Raw genomic sequence first — 17159 nt, 5'->3', positions numbered from 1 at the left:
TCAAAACGGAAGCGTGACTAAAACGACCTTGGTGGGGGTCAATCAGCCGAGTCGAGATAAAAGCAGTTGAATTTTCTCTAAGTTCAAGGAAGCAATAGAAGTAAGAGTGATATCAGTCTGTCGAATTGATTTTATCGAGCGAAGGAAAAAACCGAGACAGCTGTCTCTGTCACCTTAAACTGTCATAACCTATACAATTTTATCGTCGTTATTTAAATCGTCAACAGTGACAGTTGGTATGAACTATGAACAAATCAATTTAATTCCGTATGAAAATGACGGTCTTTATTCACTTGATCGACTTGTTTCTAGTCGATCCATTCAAATAAATAAACTAACAGAGAAACTTTATATGTATGTACAAAATACACGACCAATTGTTAAAGCGACCGACTTTGTGGACGGTTTTAATACTGATGACACTGTTGACAGTCACAAATACACTATACTCCCACTCAAGTCTCCAGTCTCCACCTCCAATTTACTGTATTATGGTGTAATTATGTTGGTACACTTTAGTAGTTTTCTTTTACGTATGTGTTTAGAAGCCGAAGCAAAAGTAACATTTGACCATCGTATAATATTTATTTATCTTATTCTCTATTTCATTATTCTCTACTCATTTTCCTATCATTTTCTATTTTCCCTTTTTTTCCTTTCTTTTCTGCTTAACTAGAGAAACAAAAAAAAAGTTAGAAAATCAAATTTGGAATTCAATTCACTGCCGCCATCTATTAAATAAGTCTACAAGTTATGGTCGAAATTGGTTTAGGTCAAGTCAAAATTGCATGAGCAATACGGCAAAGCCATATTCAACAAGACCAAGAATGTTTGACCAGTTTGACTGGTAACGTGTATTATATATGGGGCTTGATAAGACTCACAGCCTGCACGATTTACATTTTATGAGTTTTAGATAACATTAATTAGCAAAAATGGTTGATGAATCGACTAGAAAAACTTTAAGTAACATTCCACTATTAAAAACAAAGGCGGGACCGCGAGACGCTTCTTTATGGAGTCAAAGATTAAAAGAAGAGTACCTGTCATTAATAAAAGTAAGTTATTGGATCTCCTAGCATATGGCTTTGTTGACACTTATTTTCATTCTGGTACCTTTTATTTATTAATATAATTCAAAATGATTGTGTTACAATTTAACTTTCAGATATTTTTTGTTAATTATTGATTAGAAAATGAAATTTATCAAAATAATTAATTAATATTAAGATGTAAATTTTAATAGTAAACTATTACTATAATTCATTATTAAATAATACTATGTTAGTTACTAGTTAGGTACTAGTTTATATACTACTGTATATAAACTCTGTAGATATTATTTAACGATTTGTTTTTACATCTAGATTTTAGCTTAATATCTTTACGGAGAATCATTCTAAGTATTCTAAACATAAAATAAAAATATTATGAAGTTGATTCATTGATTTAATCGATGATTTTAACTAATTATTTTCTTTTTTAGTATGTGGAAAATAACAAACAAGCTGATAATGATTGGTTTCGTTTACAATCCAATGAACAAGGCACTAAATGGTTTGGAAAATGTTGGTATATTCATAATCTACTGAAGTATGAATTTGATATTGAATTTGATGTAAGTAGTTCTACAAACTTTATATAAATAACATCAGAAAATAAAATTCATGTCTTATAGATCCCAGTAACCTATCCTACAACTGCTCCTGAAATAGCATTGCCTGAACTTGATGGAAAAACTGCTAAGATGTATCGAGGCGGTAAAATTTGTTTAACTGATCATTTTAAACCTTTATGGGCAAAAAATGTACCCAAATTTGGTATAGGTCATGCAATGGCATTAGGAGTAAGTATTAAGTTGATTTTTAATTTTTATATAGGCATCTCTGAAATATTTAATACATTATATTTATAGAGTGTAATATGTTGTTTAGTCTTTACTCCTATTTGCTAGTTAAAGAAAACTTAATAGCTTTTTACACAAAAATAATCTATTAGATTTATAAAAAATTAAAAAAATGTTTTATTTACAGATTTAACTTACTAAGTTAACTTACTTATATAATAAATTTACATGATTTCAGCTTGGCCCATGGTTGGCTGTGGAAATTCCAGATCTTATTGAAAAAGGTGTAATAAAACATAAAGATGATGCACAGCATGCGTAATTTATAACTAACTTTATATAAAAATATTGTAAATAATGTTTTATGAAAGATATATTTATGATTCATCAGTTAAAACAAAAGAAAAACTTTATTTATAAAATGAAATAAATTATTTTTTGTCACTTTAGTTTTGTACATTATTTACAGATATTTTATTTTTACAAATAATAATTTTTATAAATTATTTATCTTCATCTGTTAACTTCACTTTGGTCTTCCCTTTAACAATTTCGTCAATCCTATAAATATCTTTCAAGGATATTTCTCCTGATCCTCTTTCAATAGGCTTTGGTTGGGATTCATCTGGTTTCCAGCCAACCATATAAATAATTTGGAAAGTAGCTGGCATATATCTAGTTCCATCATCTTTCAATTTACCATATATTTCATCGTAAATAGCAGAAGCAGCTAGTAATGTATCTCTTTTTAAATGTAATTTTCTATTTTTTGCAGCATTATTTTCTCCCATCCCTAAAAGAAAAGTAGGTACACATTTATACAGTGATCAGTGTATTTATAAAACAAAAATGATTTTATTAAGATTTATTAATACCTTTTAAATCCCACATAAGTTCAAATATAGATGGATATCCAATGACAATTTCATCTGTATCAATAGTCAACATTGAAAAACCTGCTCTTGTCAATAAACTACCAATATCTCTAATCTCAGTAAAAGGTGAAATATGTGGTGCTATACCACCATCTCTTTCTAATTCTGCCAATTGCAAAGATCCCCTAAGGCACATTATTTGTGAATTACTTTTCTTGCTGTCATATTTAAATTTATCAATTCATTCACTAACCTTAATTCGTAGAGTGTATCACCACCAAATACAGCAGCCATAAATACACCGTCTTTTTGAAGACAATTCATTATTCGACTAAAACATCCAGGTAAATCATTGACCCAGTGTAAGCTTAGACAACTTACAACAAAGTCAAAACTCTCTGGCTCAAGTGAAAACTCTTCTTCATCAAGAATCTTTTTTACAACTTTAACTCCTTCTGATGATTGTGCTTGTTCCAGCCAACTTGGGCTTAAATCTGCCAAAACAAGCTCATCAACTGATTCTTTTAAAATGTATTTTGAAATATATCCACGGCCACAGCCTAAATCCAAAGCTCTTTTGAATTTTCTTTTAATATCAAATATTCTGTCTGAAAGTCTATAACCTACTTCATCTTTTATATAGTCATAAACATTGACATCTGGTGCTTGTGCTGCACGTTCCCTTTGCAACAACTTTGAGTTTCGGTCGAAAACGTACATAACACTATTAGGAGGTAGAGCTAATACTGTTTTAGATATTGATATTTGTCTTTTGATTCGATTACAAAACAAGTTATTATAATGGATAAAAGAATCTAAAAATATTAATTTATTGATAGATTATTATTTTATAAACATTTATTATGAAGCTCTTACGTTGTGACAGACATTGATGAAGTTTGTACAACATGATAATAGCTTAAACAACAATCAAAGTTTATATTACATTCCACCCTTTTATTATAAAGTTTTTTTCATTACTAAAATAATTACAAAATAAAAATGCAATACAGCAAAAATAAGTTTATATGATTGGTCGTTTGCAGACAATTGATCAAAGCTATAACCAATCAAGTTTCTGCATCTAACTTAATATTTCCTATCCTATATATATATTTCTACCACGCACGCGCGAAGAAGTTGATGCCGAAGTAACTGCAAATCGCGACGCGGATTGCGAGAGCGAGAGTATAGTGAGAGTGAGACTATCATATGAGAATTGAAATTAAGATTTAATTTTCGAGGTTAGAAATGAGTGTAATTAGTTAATATTAACAGTTTTGTGATTTGAAGATTTATAAAACATTTAAATATTTACATTTTTTAAAATGGATATAGATAATAATGAAAAAAAGGAAAGTGAAACGTGCTCTGAATCTGCTGATATAAATGATGTCGAAAAAAACTCACAGCATTTAGAGATAAACAATTCTAATAAAGTAGATGTTTGTACTTTACAGAGTTCAGTTAAAACAACAAAAAACGATAGTGACGTTAAAAGTAAGTTTCATTAAAATTAAATTGAATGAATATTTTATTAAAATATTGATGCATTTTTTGTAGGAATAGAAAACAAGGTAGAACAAAAAAGCCTAAAAACTGCAGAAGATAGTATTAAAGATACATTCAAAAAACCAATTTTAATTGTTGGACCGCGAAGAGGTCATCTTACAAAATTAAAAACTCTTTCTCATAATAAAGTAGCGGATAATTCTGCAAATTTAGAACAATTAAATGACTCATCAAAGACAGATGTATTAACACTCATTCAACAAATTCCTAAGCCTGACAATGCTGTAGATTTGAAAGTGGAAAAAAAAGTATCCATTCCTTACACAGAGCCATCATGGAGTGGAAAACCAGAAGGATCTTATAAACTTGAAGTTTTAAAGTCGGGAGTTATATTAGAAACCATAGATATATCAGGCGAAAATTTTTATGTTGTTGGGAGATTGCCAATTTGTCACATCCCAATGGCTCATCCAACAATATCACGTTATCATGCTATTCTTCAGTATAGAGCAGTTGGAGATCAAAAAAATGAAAAAGGATTATATGTTTATGATTTGGATAGTACACATGGAACTTTTTGGAATGGTAATAGGATCAGACCTAAAGTTTATGTTCGTCTTCACGGTGGACACATTGTTAAATTTGGCTGCAGTCAAAGAAAATTTATTATACAAGCTCCTTTAAATGATCAAGAGCAAGAATCAGAATATTCTGTTACAGAACTAAAAGAAATGAGAAGACTTGAATTAGAAGAAAAAGAAAAACTTGAAAATCTTCGAATAGAACAAGAAGAAGAAGAGGAAAGATTAAGAAAAGAAAAAGAAGAGAATGAAGGAATTGATTGGGGAATGGGAGAAGATGCAGATGAAGAAACCGACTTGACTGAAAATCCTTATGCACAAACTAATAATGAAGATATGTTTTTGAATGATCCTAAAAAAACATTACGGGGTTGGTTTGAACGAGAAGGACATAACTTGCAATATAATACAGAGGATAAAGGCATTGGGAAATTTTTATGTTGGGTGGAGTAAGTTTTCATATTATATCAATAATGAACAATCCACACAAGACAAAGAGGTGAAGAAAATAATGCAAACTACTTTGTTAGTTTGGCTTCTGAAATGTTTCCAAAAATAATATTTCTCATTATTTTCTTTACCTTTTTGACTTAGGAAAATCATTTATGAAACTGAGTTATATCATAGACCAAATGATAAACAACAGTTTCAATATTCATATTACAACTTATCCAATTTCAACATTATCTCAATTCTATTGGTTTATTCACAGTTTACCTATAGAAGCTGGAAGAAATGTAAGAGCTGAAGCACTTGTGAGTGGGAAAAAAAAGGAAGCAGTAGTTCAGTGTGCCTTAGAAGCTTGTAGAATATTAGATAGATATGGATTGTTACGACAAGCAAATCATGGTAAGTAGATTTTATTATAAAGATTAACAATGGTTTTGTTAACAAAAGTCTATTTGTAATTCATATTATTAACATTGATCTATAATAATAGAAGCCAGAAAAAGAAAATCTAGGAATTGGGAAGAAGAAGACTTTTATGATTCCGATGATGATAATTTCTTGGACAGAACTGGTACAATAGAGAAAAAACGTGAACAAAGAATGAAAATGGCTGGTAAATTAGAGAAAAAAGCAGAAACTTATGAATCTCTGGTATTTACAGTATATTAAAACTACTTGTATTCTTTATTCCAGCAAAAGAAAATTAAACTATTAATTAATTATTCACTTTCATTTCAGTTGGAAAAGCATTCCCAAGTTCGTGCAAAAATAACAAAAATAGAAAATACTATAGAACTATATAAATCACAACAACATAAAGACAACGATTCAAATGTTGATGCTTTAGATGCATTCATGTCTTCATTGGATTCAGCAATACTTGATAGGACAGAAATTAGAAAAATGAAAATAGATCTCTTAAATTTACGTAAAGAAGAAATGCAATTATTAAAACTAATAAATATAGCTAAACCTGCTAATTTGCCTTCTCTAAAGCCTCATATTCCAAACGTAGCTAAGAAGTCAAAGATCAATCTAAAAAATTCAAATGTTACAACTGAATATGAAAAGAAAACAAAGTCCTGGGATAAGGTACCAAAATTTATTTCTATTATAAAAATTAACATTTATAAGTATAACCATCTTTTCAAATATTTTATTATTTTTATTTCTTTCTCTTTTTAAAGGACGATGATATAGAAGCAAAAGAAAAAGAAGAAATACGAGAAAAGTGCAACATTAAAAGCATCAAAGCTAGTAATGTGACAAATACCAATCAGAATGACACAAAGGAAAAAGATAAATTGCATAAAGAAGAAATAGATGAAAAGACGAAAACTTGTTCAATAAATACAATCGAAAAATCGACGAAAATAAAAGACGATTTAGGAAATAATACTGATGAAGATGAACAATTTGATAAAGAAAGTTGGAAAAAGAAAAAACGAAATATGAAGCGAAATCAGCAAAGGGCAGAGAAGGCAACAAAAGAATTGAGCAAAGAATATGATCAAGATCAGTACAGAGAAGATTACAATATCTGGGTACCACCTGAAAATCAAAGTGGTGATGGACGAACCAGCTTAAATGATAAGTTTGGTTATTAAGCATGTACATTCGCATATTAAAACTTCATAAATCTTATAATTTTTTAAATAGACTTAGATATTTATACCAAAAAAATCAGGCTGTATCTACTGAAAATTTAAAAAAATGCTTATTTTTTTAAATTCATGAAGCTCACATAATTGAAAAAAAGATGGTAAGATTTTTAATTTTAATAGTTTTTTTTAATTATTTATTACGATTTTTATAAGTACGCAAAAATTTCAAGAATTCAATCATTTCCCTATTGCAACGTGTGCAGTTAAATTTCGCCTTAAGTTTTCATTTCGTCTCTTGAGTGCCAACAATGCGTGAAAAAATCTTATATACAAGAAAAATTTGTTGGTTAATAAAATAAATCCATTGCGTATATTTAAATGTCTAAAACAATTCATTTTAAATCTAAGTAACGAAATACTTTGTATAGAAATAAATAGTAGAAAATCTACTTTTATGAGATTGACATTGTAAATGATTGTAATATATTAACTTTTTCGTTAATTTTTTTTTAAGCTACTATTTTAACATATGCTATATCGTTTTAATAAATTGTATATAAGTACAAAATAAAAAATTATTATGTACTGTAGTATATGTAGTATATAATTTAATATATGACGTATAAAGAATTAAAATATAATCCATAATATTAATTATAGCGATATTTTTCTTATTATTTTATTTTGTATAATAAAGTATTTTGAAATAGACGTCTTTGATTCTAGTAGTCACGAACTTATCCAAAGATATACTCAGCTAACTTCATATCGTTTGCATCGACAGAATATTCTTGATCTTGTACATACATATATACATATATGTATGTTAATTTAATGTCAGTCATTGGAAAATTGGAACTTTCACGAAAGTGGAAACAAAATTGTAAATATTTATACCTTTTTCATAATATCTCGTTAGTTCTGTAAAAATGATTGACGAGTACGTGGAATACATTGAACCTTATTGGAAATTTTATCATGATAGAGGTATGAATGTCAACATATTTATGAACTACATAAATAATCGTTTTATGATACATTCTTGACAAAGTGAGCGAAAAAATAAATACATCATTATTATTACCATAGTAACAGATATTGCCTTTTGCACTATATATATATACATATTGCAATCATATTTTCATTAAAAATTAATATTTCAATATTATAGTATGGCTATTTATCTCATCTGTTGGTTGGTACTTTGTTGGCATTTCTGTTGTTTTAATATACGCATGGCCTAGTATTCAAAAATTATACAGAAATTGGAAAAAGACAAAAGACGAACAAGAATATGATATGAAGTATCATAAGAGTAATGTAAATTTATAATAGAATATCATTATGCAAGTAATATTGAAGCTAAATTTGTTATTATTTTTATAGATGTAGATTTGAGTAGCAAATTACTAATAGCAACACAATTGGCAAGAGAAAAACAACAAGAAAAATATTTAAGAGAAAGAGAATTAGCTTTGGAGAAAGAAAAAGAGGTTTATAATTTAACTTGAATTATTTTCTTATTTTTACTATCAAGATGATTAATTTTTTATTTTTTAAATTTGACATCCTAGAGAGTAGAAAAAAAGAGACAAGAAGTTCTTAGGTTGGAAGAGCAACGTTCTTCAGGTACTCGCTTAGGGAATTCATCAGAAGGGGCTGCTGGACCATCAAAATCAACATTGAAAGGAGGTATAGTTTAACTTTTAGTCAAATGAATAAAGAATTTGATATTAATGTCAAGATATTCTACTTCAATATTTGTATTGCAGAATATAATCCATTGATGGGTGAATCTAGTAAAAGGTACATACCCCCAAAACGATCTTGTTGTAAAAAAGGTGGATGTGGATAAATTAAAATAAATTAAAATAAATTAAAATTAACTCTATTTGTGGATGGAAAATGACAACTGGATATGGCATAATTAAATTTTGTAATCATAATTAAATGACAAGTTTTAAGGATAAATATTAATTAACATTAAATACGTTTTGCTTAAAAGGTGTATTACATTCTTTAAAATATTTCCACTTATTTTTGTTAATAACAAAATAAGGGTAATATAATAATTATTTATCACTTTTATAATAATTATTTTTTAGTTATCATTAATTATCATAATTGATAGATTAGATCAATAAAATAAATTTTAAAAAATTGTATCTTTTGAATACAGAACCTCGTTTTTTGAAGATATGAGGTATAACGAATAAAACATAAAAATAATACATTAATAGTTTTAGCACATGATTATTGTTAATAAAAATAAATCTTTTAAAAGCAATATAATTAAGTACTTTTAATGCGATCTCATTTACAACGTGTCTCACATTCGCAAAATGAAAATTTGTTTTAAAAATTGTTTAAAAATAATGTACTTTTTTGTGGTATCGAATCTAATTTACAATTATTAAAATATGTAAATGTGTTGTAGAAAAATTGGATATAAGTGAATAGAGAAATAATTAATTTAATTGTCGAAAACTTTTTAATTAATTATTATTTGGTCTAAAAATGAATAGGAGTGCCCTTTGTATACAGAATAAGCCCACCAAGTTATAAAGAAATCGGTTACCCGAAGGTTAACCTCCAGGCGGCCGGAATTTGTAAATTTTTTCCTAGAAAAAGTTCCAAATCATTTAGTAATGTGGCTCCACCTTGAGATAATGACGATCGGTATTACTCCGGTCGCTTGCCGATTAAAAAAATTTAATCTTCAATTTTAACCTGTTAACCGAGCGGGACGTATAAATACATACGTCAAAAGTAAACAATATCGGGTACGGGTAGGACATATGAATACGTCCTCGATATTTATATTGCGCGGATATTTATGGAACGGGCGGGACGTATATTTTACTACTACTATGGTAATACGTCATTCATACACGCTTAGTGGAAAGGACGCGCCCGTTATATGTTGCGTAATTAGAAAGGGATTTCCCCGGTTAACAGGTTAATAAAAACCAGCGGAATATGAAAGGTATATTGCTTTACTCTTTAAAAATGACCCCCTTGGATTCTTCTGCGACCATTTTAGACGGCGCTACAAAACTGAATTTTCACTGATTTTTTTTTTTTTGCCAAAAACTTATGCACCACTATATACTAGGTCTGGCTATTAAATAACATAACTGCGCTCTAAAAGGGCGGGGGGGGGGAGTAGTACGTTGGGTAGCTTGAAATTTTCTCTATTCACGTACCGAAACACGTTTTCTTAACTATTATAGTATTTGTGCAGTAGCGATTTGAAACGAACGTATTTTTTTCTCGTCCCGAAAACCATGTGTGACGAAAAACACGAGCAACGTATCAATTTCAAATTTTGCGTTAAATTGAAAAAAACTCCAACAGAGTGCTATAAATTGTTGCAACATGCATATGGGGACAATTCTCTATCTCATGCGCGTGTTTATGAGGTGTAAAGGGGCGAGAGAGCACTGAAGATGACCAGCGCCCAGGTCCCCCTGTTACTATTTCAACTCCGGAAAGTGACCAAAATCAACCAAATTGTGCGTGCAGATCGTCGAATGAACATCCGGATGATTGCCGAGGCTGTAAACGCCAATAAAGAAACGGTTAGAACAATTTTACATGAGGAATTACACATGACAAAAATCTGTGCGAAGTTGGTGTTAAAAAACCTGACTTCTGACCAAAAACTCTTGCGTCAATAAAAGATCCCGGGCTGACGAAAAACATTATTACTTGCGACGAAACGTGGCTTTTTCAATACGATCTTGAAACAAAGCGGCAATCGATGCATTGGAAGACGCCTGAATCGCCCAGAATCAAAAAAGCAAGGATGTCTAAATCAAAATTTAAAACAATGTTAATCGTTTTTTTTACTTTAACGGTATCGTGATGATGAATGGATTCCAGAGGATCAGACTGTTAACCAGATTTACTATTTATCAATTTTGGCAACACTGCAAGAACAAGTTCGTAAGAAATGGCCCGAGTTGTGGAAGAACAACTCGTGAATTTTGTACCAGGACAACGCACCTGCCCATAACACGCTATCTATGAAGCGGTATTTGGCTGATAAACGCACTCCAGTGCTCGAAAACGCGCCATACTCGCCGGATTTGGCACCGTGCGATTTCTTTTTCCGAAGATAAAATCTGCTTTGAAAGGGACCCGAGTCGATGCAAGCGGTAAAGAAAACAACGGCAGAGCTCCTAAAGGCCCTCACCAAAGAAGATTTTCAGCACTGTTTCGGTCAATGGAAAAAAAAGTATGGAAAGGTGTGTGGCGAGGGAAGAGGAGTATACATTGTAGGGAGCATTTGAATGTAGAATAGTTTTTATAATAAAACCCTTTTTCGTAACCGGTCTCGTTATTTAATAGTCAGATCTCGTATACAAGGCACTAAGATTTTGTAATGAATAATGAAAACTTCTTATAAAAAAGACTGACTATATAACAACTAAAAAGTATTAAAAAGTCCTTATAAGAAGTAAGTGCATACATTTAATTTAATAATTTTGTAAGTTTGTATCCGTTATTGGCCACGTAAATTAAGTGTTTCTATGTTATATTGTTTATTATTACGTCATCAACTTACTATAGCAATAAGACGGCGATTCATGAATTGTAAAATAAATAATAGGGTCAACTAAATATATTATATTCATATAATAGAAATATCTGTGAAAATAAGCGACAGTTAAGCATTAAGAAATAATTTTCTATAATTTCACAAAAGCAAAATTCTATTAAACTTTTGACAATCTTAGGGAAGGAAAAGGAAGCAGTAAACGATGTTACTCAACAAATAAAGTTTGTAACATTACTTTTATTAATTATTATCGGTATATAATATGCAGTGATATACGTACACAGTATTCGACAATAGTGATTTTTAAGAATTATCTACAGTCATTATTCTGTGTGTTCTTACTACGTTCAATATTATTCGCCTTGTTTTTAATCCAAATCGGTTCAAATCACACTTTTCATTATTACCAATTAATTAAAGTTTAATAATAAATACTTTATTTTCTATATAAAACATACAGCTTTCGTTTTTCTCTCGATCTCGTTTATCGCGTTTAATGTTTATATTTACAAAGTGTGTGATAAAAAAATCGTTATAAAAAACCATTGTCAATCTACATAGTAGAGAAACTTTTCCACAAAGTAAAAACCGCTTAAACAATCTAAAATTTTGTAAGTATGACAACATCGAAAATAATCGAATACACATGCATGTATTTAAAACGGTTACATAAATATTACGAAATTCAAATAAAAATAACTATTACAAAAAGAAAACGTTTAAAACGCCACTTACGCTTCACATTATTATGAATAAATACTTGTTATAAATTATTCAGATTTGATCTAAAGTAATGTAATATTAAAAAAGTTTCGCTCGATTGCCACAATAAAAACTGTTTGCAACATGCTGCTTTTTAAGACCGCGGGTTCACAATCAATTTTTGTATATAAATATCAATAGATTTTACTAATTGAATATTGGTGTTGATACTATATACATTTACCAGAGCAATATGATTATATTGCATTAATTAAATGCATCAGGATAACTGTATTGTAAAATGCAGTTTACTAGGCAGACTATTTCAACATGTTTGACTTACAGTTGAAAAGATGCAATTGATTATTTAGACGGTTCAGTAACGTAATCGATGACTTATCCATATTATAAAAAGCAGCAATAAAAATAGAACCCAAAGATGATTTTTTCAAATTTTTTAGTGAAAATTTATCGATACAACGATTTGCACACGCAGTCTGAAGCATGTTGTCAAAAATTGTTAAGCTAAATTTGAAATTAGAATCAACGGTCATTCTTATTGTATACAAAATAATTGTACATTTTCTTCTCAATAATATGTCACTTGTGCACGCTAAAATGGTGGTATTACTTATAAAGTTTAGTGAATTGGCAGTAGATCTGCAGTACGTTTGTCAAAAGTAGTCTTTTTTATGAATATATATGCGTTTTGTTGTCCGTTTATTTAGTTCATTTCATATAAGCCTTTATTAAGAGAACGACATCGGTAAGTCGATGTGTCATCTCACCACCTAATATACACTGAGTTAATTACATTAAATTTGAGCGGTTACATTGTTTCCAAAGTTCTGCTTCTATAATTTTTAATTTGTTTTTCCACGTACATTAATTGGATTCATGCTAGAGTCGGCTACGCTGGCAGAACAACGCATCAAGGTTTATCCGCGAATCCAGTTACTTTGAAACGTGCTATATACCCCATTGTACAATCGCTAAAACATAGCATAAATTATTTTGTGCTACTCGTTAGTGTATAGAGGTCGGCGTTTCCTTACAATATTTTGTTTATTTACATTTGCTATTTATACTTTTCAACCCAGTAACAATCAAGTTGTAAAATACAAGTAAACAGTATTGGCATATAAAAATCGTTATAACGGTCGCTAACGTGGCGTTAACTTTTTAATTCAAAGTATAAAAAAGCTTGTAAAGAAGTTTTTTTTTCCATATTAATATCAGTAACAACAGTCATATTGATTAGTCGTCTACAGAATCGCAACGAGTAAAACAATATATCATTTATCGCATAAGTTATTTCTTTTGTTTTTTTATCGATAGAATGGAAGGACGCAGTAGTGACAGGCTATAATCTAAACTTATATTCATATATATATATATATATATATATATATATATATATATATATTTATATATATATATATACTGTACATCGGCTCGAAAAAAATAAAGTTAAAAAAATTCGTTAAGCGAAGCTCTTCTTTTGTATGCATATGGCAGCGCTTCTCTAGCGTTCTTCAAATAGCTAAGTTTAGAAATTGTGTACACCTTAGAGCGTTAAAAAGAACACGAAGATAATAAGAAAGTATAAACAACGTGAACCGCTTACGTTCGGCTTTTCACATGATGTATAATAACATAATCACATTCTTACTGAATTGTCGGGGGAGAGTTACCTCAGTAGCCATATGATCCCCATAGAACTTCCATTAGCATCTACATCGCGACGTGTTATATTAATAACTAATGACTATTATCCATCTGCTCCAATTCTCGACACTGTACAATGTTTACAAAAATCACTTGATATGATTAATACACCTTCGAGCGCGCACTTTAGGTCGCCTTACTCTATAACAACACTCGGTAGTGAGTAAGTAGGTTTATTGCGCTCTGGAAGAAGCTCCCGAGATTTCGCCTCCCTCTCTCTCTTGCTTTCTCTATTTCAAAGAAGATTGTAGGAACGTTCTTATCTAAAATATAAACGTGCACATCTTGTCAGCAGCGTCACATCGATCGCCAATTCACTAGTTCGTCAAAGCCGTCGTGCAAAAATAGCCACTCTCGCGGAGCTTGTCGACGCTCGATGACAAAAAATTAAAAAAAAAATAAAAGAAAGAGCGCACGAAGATTCCAGCGATTAGATCGCACAAGTGTTCGTTACAGAACGAACGGTCCGGAACGAAAGTCGATCAGGAGATTCGCATAAAAGTGTTGGCCCGGTGGAGCTGCTGTCGAATCATCTATGTACAGTGAGTATGATGCCCCGGGCAACGGCAGGTGGAACTTAGCTGTCGCGATGGTCGTTAAGCCGAGAGCTCTCCGAGGGGTTGCTGCTGAAGAGACTGTTGAGCTTGTTGTAGCGTTGGCTGCTCGAGCTGCCTATCGAGTTGGTCGCCGACGAGTTGTGCTGCGGGTAGACCCCTGATCTCGTGAAGCTAGGCACTTTGTCTGAAAAAGTGAGGAAACGTTAATGGCTGAGCTCAGTCGGAGTCGGAAAATCGTGCAGCGCATGAAGGCGAATGGAACCAACCTTTGCTGCGGGTATGCCTGAGCCGATCCTGAGAATTGGCCGAGGGACAGGCCCGCTGAGGAATGCAGGAGTAGTTACTGTCGGTGCTATAGGTTGGGGAGGAGGACCTGTTGCGCCGTCTGGGACTGCGGTTGTTGCGAGTTCGCGAGCCAGTGCTGCGGTTGCCGGTATTGTTAGCGCACGACGAGGCACTCAGTTGCAGAGGCTGTTGCTGCTGCTGCTGCTGCTGCTGCTGCTGCTGCTGCTGCTGCTGCTGCTGCTGCTGCTGCTGCTGCTGCGGCTGCGGCTGTCCGCCGGCAAACTGATTGTTATACTCCATGGTATCAGCGTAAAGGCAACTCGACTCGGAGCACGAGCAACACATATCCGAGTGGGTATTGGAGTCGCACGATTTACGGTCCCACTCGTCGTTATCCGGCTGGTAGAGGTGGTCGTTTCGGAAGAGATCGCCATTGAGGCGAAAGGCCTCGTTACCGTAGCTAGTCTCCTGATTACGGAAGTCGTCAAGATGGTTGTTCTGGTGATGACCGTAGATGAGCGAACCGCTCTCGTATTCGTTTTCCTGGGCCTTGTACAGGTCGTAGTGGTTGAAGTTGGTGGGAAACGATGGCACGGGTGGAGGGTTGGTTTGCGGCGGTAACGTGGTGTACCTAGAATTCTGTTGCTGCTGCGACTGCTGCTGTTGTTGTTGTTGCTGTTGCTGCTGCTGCTGCTGCTGGGGCTCATTCCAAGGCGTCGGTGAGCCGGAAAAGTTGTTACCAACGCGAATCGGTGGCGTTGGTGGACTCTGCGACTTGCCGCTCGAGTCGATGCCGTTCTGCGTAGCGTTGCGCTTGCCCAGATGAGGGCTGAACGCCGCGTTTTGTTGCTGGATTCGGTTGGGCAGTGTGTTGCCGGGCGGAGGCGGATGCTCCGGAGGTGGAGGCAGCATGTCGCACCAGTTGGGCAGCGTCTGCGACTGCGACTCCGAGGTTGTCAGCTGGGGCTGTTGACCTCGATAGTTGCCTCTTCGGTCGGCGTTCTCATCCGTGTACACGCTGCTCGCGTTGTCGCTGCTCGGTGACATGGTCGACTTGTTGTGGTCCTGCGCCGACTCGAGACTCGAGTAGTCGGGCTTGATGCACGAGTCACTCGAGTTTGACTTGTGGCCGCTGGTTTCCATGGACTCAGGGCTACGGTTCGCCACGCACAATGTCGTCGTGGCATAGGGTTCGGGAGGCGCGGATGGCTTTCTCGTGTTGTAGAACGTCGTGAGATTGACTTCGGCGTATTCCGAGCCAGCCATGCTCACGATGCCCGGAGCGATCATGTGATTGTTCAAGAGCTTCGTCTCGCAGTCCTTGTCACCGCCGCTTTGCAAGCTGTTTGTCGGCCTCCAGCCACGTTCTAACCAAAGCGTGTCTTTGTTCAGTTGGCAGATGTCGTTAGCCGTGCCCACCGGTACGTTCAAGTGGCCGAGTTGCTTACTCATGGCTTGGCGTCTTTTGACGTAAACTGCCCCTAGGAGGGCAGCTATCACGCTGAACACCATCATGATCATGAGCACGAGGAACCAGGTTTCTTTGACGACCGAGTTATTGTTGAAGTTGGGATCGCTGCGAGGAGGATTCTGAGTCATCTGTCCCGGGTCCATGCTCAGAAGCGTTGGACTGGAGAAAGGGCCAGTTCCGGCGTGCGTAGTACCAGCAACTCGAGCGGTATATATGTTGCCCGAGGTTAGACTGTTGATGATCACCGACGTCGTCGAAGCGTTCAGTGACATCTGGCCCAGGATTTTGTTGCTACTGTTACTCTTGATTTGAATTTTGTAACCAGTGAGCTGGCCATTGTGATGATTTTTTGGCGGTGGTTCCCATCTAACGTAGGCGGAGGTCGAGTTGATCATACCGACGTGAACGTTATCGGGTGGTGCCGAGGGCACGTCCTCGAGGGTCATTGCAGATTTCACGTTGCTCGGTCGACCCTCGATGGTTTTGTAGAATGGCACCAAGAAGAACTCGTAGCGCGTAAACTTTTTAAGATCGGTAAGCACGTAGCTAGTTGCTCCAGCGTTCATTACAGTGACCATCTGGTACTCGGGTGGTTTGTCTGACACCTCGCGATAGCGAATGTATAAGCCATCTACCAAGTCTGGCGCTCCAAGAATCTATAAGAAATGTAATTGGAATTAGTCAAGGAATCAATAGAACTTTAAAATGTAAACAGATTACCGTATTGTATTTGATACTCACGCCCCAGATAATCTTAACGCTGGTGCTGCTGAGAGAAATGACGTCGCTGAGCTGAAGAATTTCACTGTTGAGACGATCCCGAGCGCGAATCAGTTCCGTTTGAGGCACCGTATGTTGATCGACGCTCATCGTATGAGCCACGTCTGACAGCGGACCTGGCAGTGACAGACCATGACTATTTTCTGCTCGAACCAGGAAAACGTAATTGGTATCGGGCTTCAAATCGGATACCTGAAACGAAAC

At 34.0% G+C, this 17159-nt stretch overlaps 5 protein-coding genes across 7 annotated transcripts in view; 3 read left to right on the top strand and 2 right to left on the bottom strand.

Annotated features, from left to right (window-relative positions):
* The first annotated feature begins 106 nt into the window (after window positions 1-106).
* On the top strand, window positions 107-2294 carry LOC131666490 (ubiquitin-fold modifier-conjugating enzyme 1). Of its 2 annotated transcripts, none has more exons than XM_058939221.1 (5): window positions 107-236; window positions 917-1058; window positions 1487-1618; window positions 1679-1846; window positions 2085-2294. In XM_058939221.1, the coding sequence occupies exons 2-5, from the start codon at window positions 936-938 to the stop codon at window positions 2166-2168; spliced, it is 507 nt and encodes a 168-aa protein (XP_058795204.1). In that variant the 5' UTR covers window positions 107-236; window positions 917-935; the 3' UTR covers window positions 2169-2294. The 2 variants fall into 2 exon arrangements, with proteins under 2 accessions (XP_058795204.1, XP_058795194.1); XM_058939211.1 differs by lacking the exon at window positions 107-236 and adding an exon at window positions 535-847.
* Window positions 2258-3745, bottom strand: LOC131666477 (arginine-hydroxylase NDUFAF5, mitochondrial). 2 transcript variants are annotated; one of them, XM_058939175.1, is made up of 4 exons: window positions 3598-3745; window positions 2975-3536; window positions 2722-2906; window positions 2258-2639 (listed from the first exon to the last, which is right to left on the bottom strand). In XM_058939175.1, exons 1-4 carry the CDS (start codon window positions 3629-3631, stop codon window positions 2350-2352), a joined length of 1071 nt encoding a protein of 356 aa, XP_058795158.1. In that variant the 5' UTR covers window positions 3632-3745; the 3' UTR covers window positions 2258-2349. The 2 variants fall into 2 exon arrangements, with proteins under 2 accessions (XP_058795158.1, XP_058795168.1); XM_058939185.1 differs by having other exon boundaries at window positions 3610-3657.
* Window positions 3746-3926: 181 nt separating this feature from the next.
* LOC131664409 (kanadaptin-like) lies at window positions 3927-7395 on the top strand. The gene is made up of 6 exons (XM_058935464.1): window positions 3927-4221; window positions 4285-5263; window positions 5527-5663; window positions 5755-5915; window positions 6003-6356; window positions 6452-7395. The coding sequence occupies exons 1-6, from the start codon at window positions 4050-4052 to the stop codon at window positions 6869-6871; spliced, it is 2223 nt and encodes a 740-aa protein (XP_058791447.1). The 5' UTR covers window positions 3927-4049; the 3' UTR covers window positions 6872-7395.
* A 249-nt stretch (window positions 7396-7644) lies between these two features.
* Window positions 7645-9026, top strand: LOC131665314 (uncharacterized). Its single transcript, XM_058937140.1, has 5 exons — window positions 7645-7855; window positions 8040-8183; window positions 8255-8361; window positions 8443-8560; window positions 8641-9026. Exons 1-5 carry the CDS (start codon window positions 7798-7800, stop codon window positions 8721-8723), a joined length of 510 nt encoding a protein of 169 aa, XP_058793123.1. The 5' UTR covers window positions 7645-7797; the 3' UTR covers window positions 8724-9026.
* Window positions 9027-13591: 4565 nt separating this feature from the next.
* Window positions 13592-17159, bottom strand: part of LOC131664518 (roundabout homolog 2-like) — a 254071-nt gene continuing 250503 nt past the window's right edge. The window contains exons 8-10 of the mRNA XM_058935691.1: window positions 16917-17147; window positions 14686-16831; window positions 13592-14603 (exon numbers count right to left, since the gene is read on the bottom strand). Coding sequence (XP_058791674.1) covers window positions 14440-14603; window positions 14686-16831; window positions 16917-17147 — 2541 coding nt within the window. The 3' untranslated portion in view covers window positions 13592-14439. The remainder of the gene's footprint in view (window positions 14604-14685; window positions 16832-16916; window positions 17148-17159) is intronic.

This window comes from Phymastichus coffea, unplaced genomic scaffold (genome assembly GCF_024137745.1).
Source record: "Phymastichus coffea isolate CEN01 unplaced genomic scaffold, Cenicafe_Pcof_1.1 PCOF00003, whole genome shotgun sequence".
Classification (NCBI taxonomy): domain Eukaryota; kingdom Metazoa; phylum Arthropoda; class Insecta; order Hymenoptera; family Eulophidae; genus Phymastichus; species Phymastichus coffea.
This window is presented reverse-complemented; position numbering and strand designations above follow the sequence as displayed.

Coding starts and splice junctions, on each gene's coding strand:
- LOC131664409 (XM_058935464.1), top strand. CDS start 4,050: ATGGATATAGATAATAATGAAAAAAAGGAAAGTGAAACGTGCTCTGAA. Junction 5,264..5,526: donor AAATTTTTATGTTGGGTGGA/GTAAGTTTTCAT, acceptor GTTTATTCACAG/TTTACCTATAGAAGCTGGAA. Junction 6,357..6,451: donor AAACAAAGTCCTGGGATAAG/GTACCAAAATTT, acceptor CTCTTTTTAAAG/GACGATGATATAGAAGCAAA.
- LOC131666490 (XM_058939221.1), top strand. CDS start 936: ATGGTTGATGAATCGACTAGAAAAACTTTAAGTAACATTCCACTATTA. Junction 1,059..1,486: donor AGTACCTGTCATTAATAAAA/GTAAGTTATTGG, acceptor TTTCTTTTTTAG/TATGTGGAAAATAACAAACA. Junction 1,847..2,084: donor GTCATGCAATGGCATTAGGA/GTAAGTATTAAG, acceptor ACATGATTTCAG/CTTGGCCCATGGTTGGCTGT.
- LOC131666477 (XM_058939175.1), bottom strand. CDS start 3,631: ATGTTGTACAAACTTCATCAATGTCTGTCACAAC. Junction 2,907..2,974: donor GATACACTCTACGAATTAAG/GTTAGTGAATGA, acceptor AATGTGCCTTAG/GGGATCTTTGCAATTGGCAG. Junction 2,640..2,721: donor ACTTATGTGGGATTTAAAAG/GTATTAATAAAT, acceptor CTTTTCTTTTAG/GGATGGGAGAAAATAATGCT.
- LOC131665314 (XM_058937140.1), top strand. CDS start 7,798: ATGATTGACGAGTACGTGGAATACATTGAACCTTATTGGAAATTTTAT. Junction 7,856..8,039: donor GAAATTTTATCATGATAGAG/GTATGAATGTCA, acceptor TCAATATTATAG/TATGGCTATTTATCTCATCT. Junction 8,362..8,442: donor CTTTGGAGAAAGAAAAAGAG/GTTTATAATTTA, acceptor TTGACATCCTAG/AGAGTAGAAAAAAAGAGACA.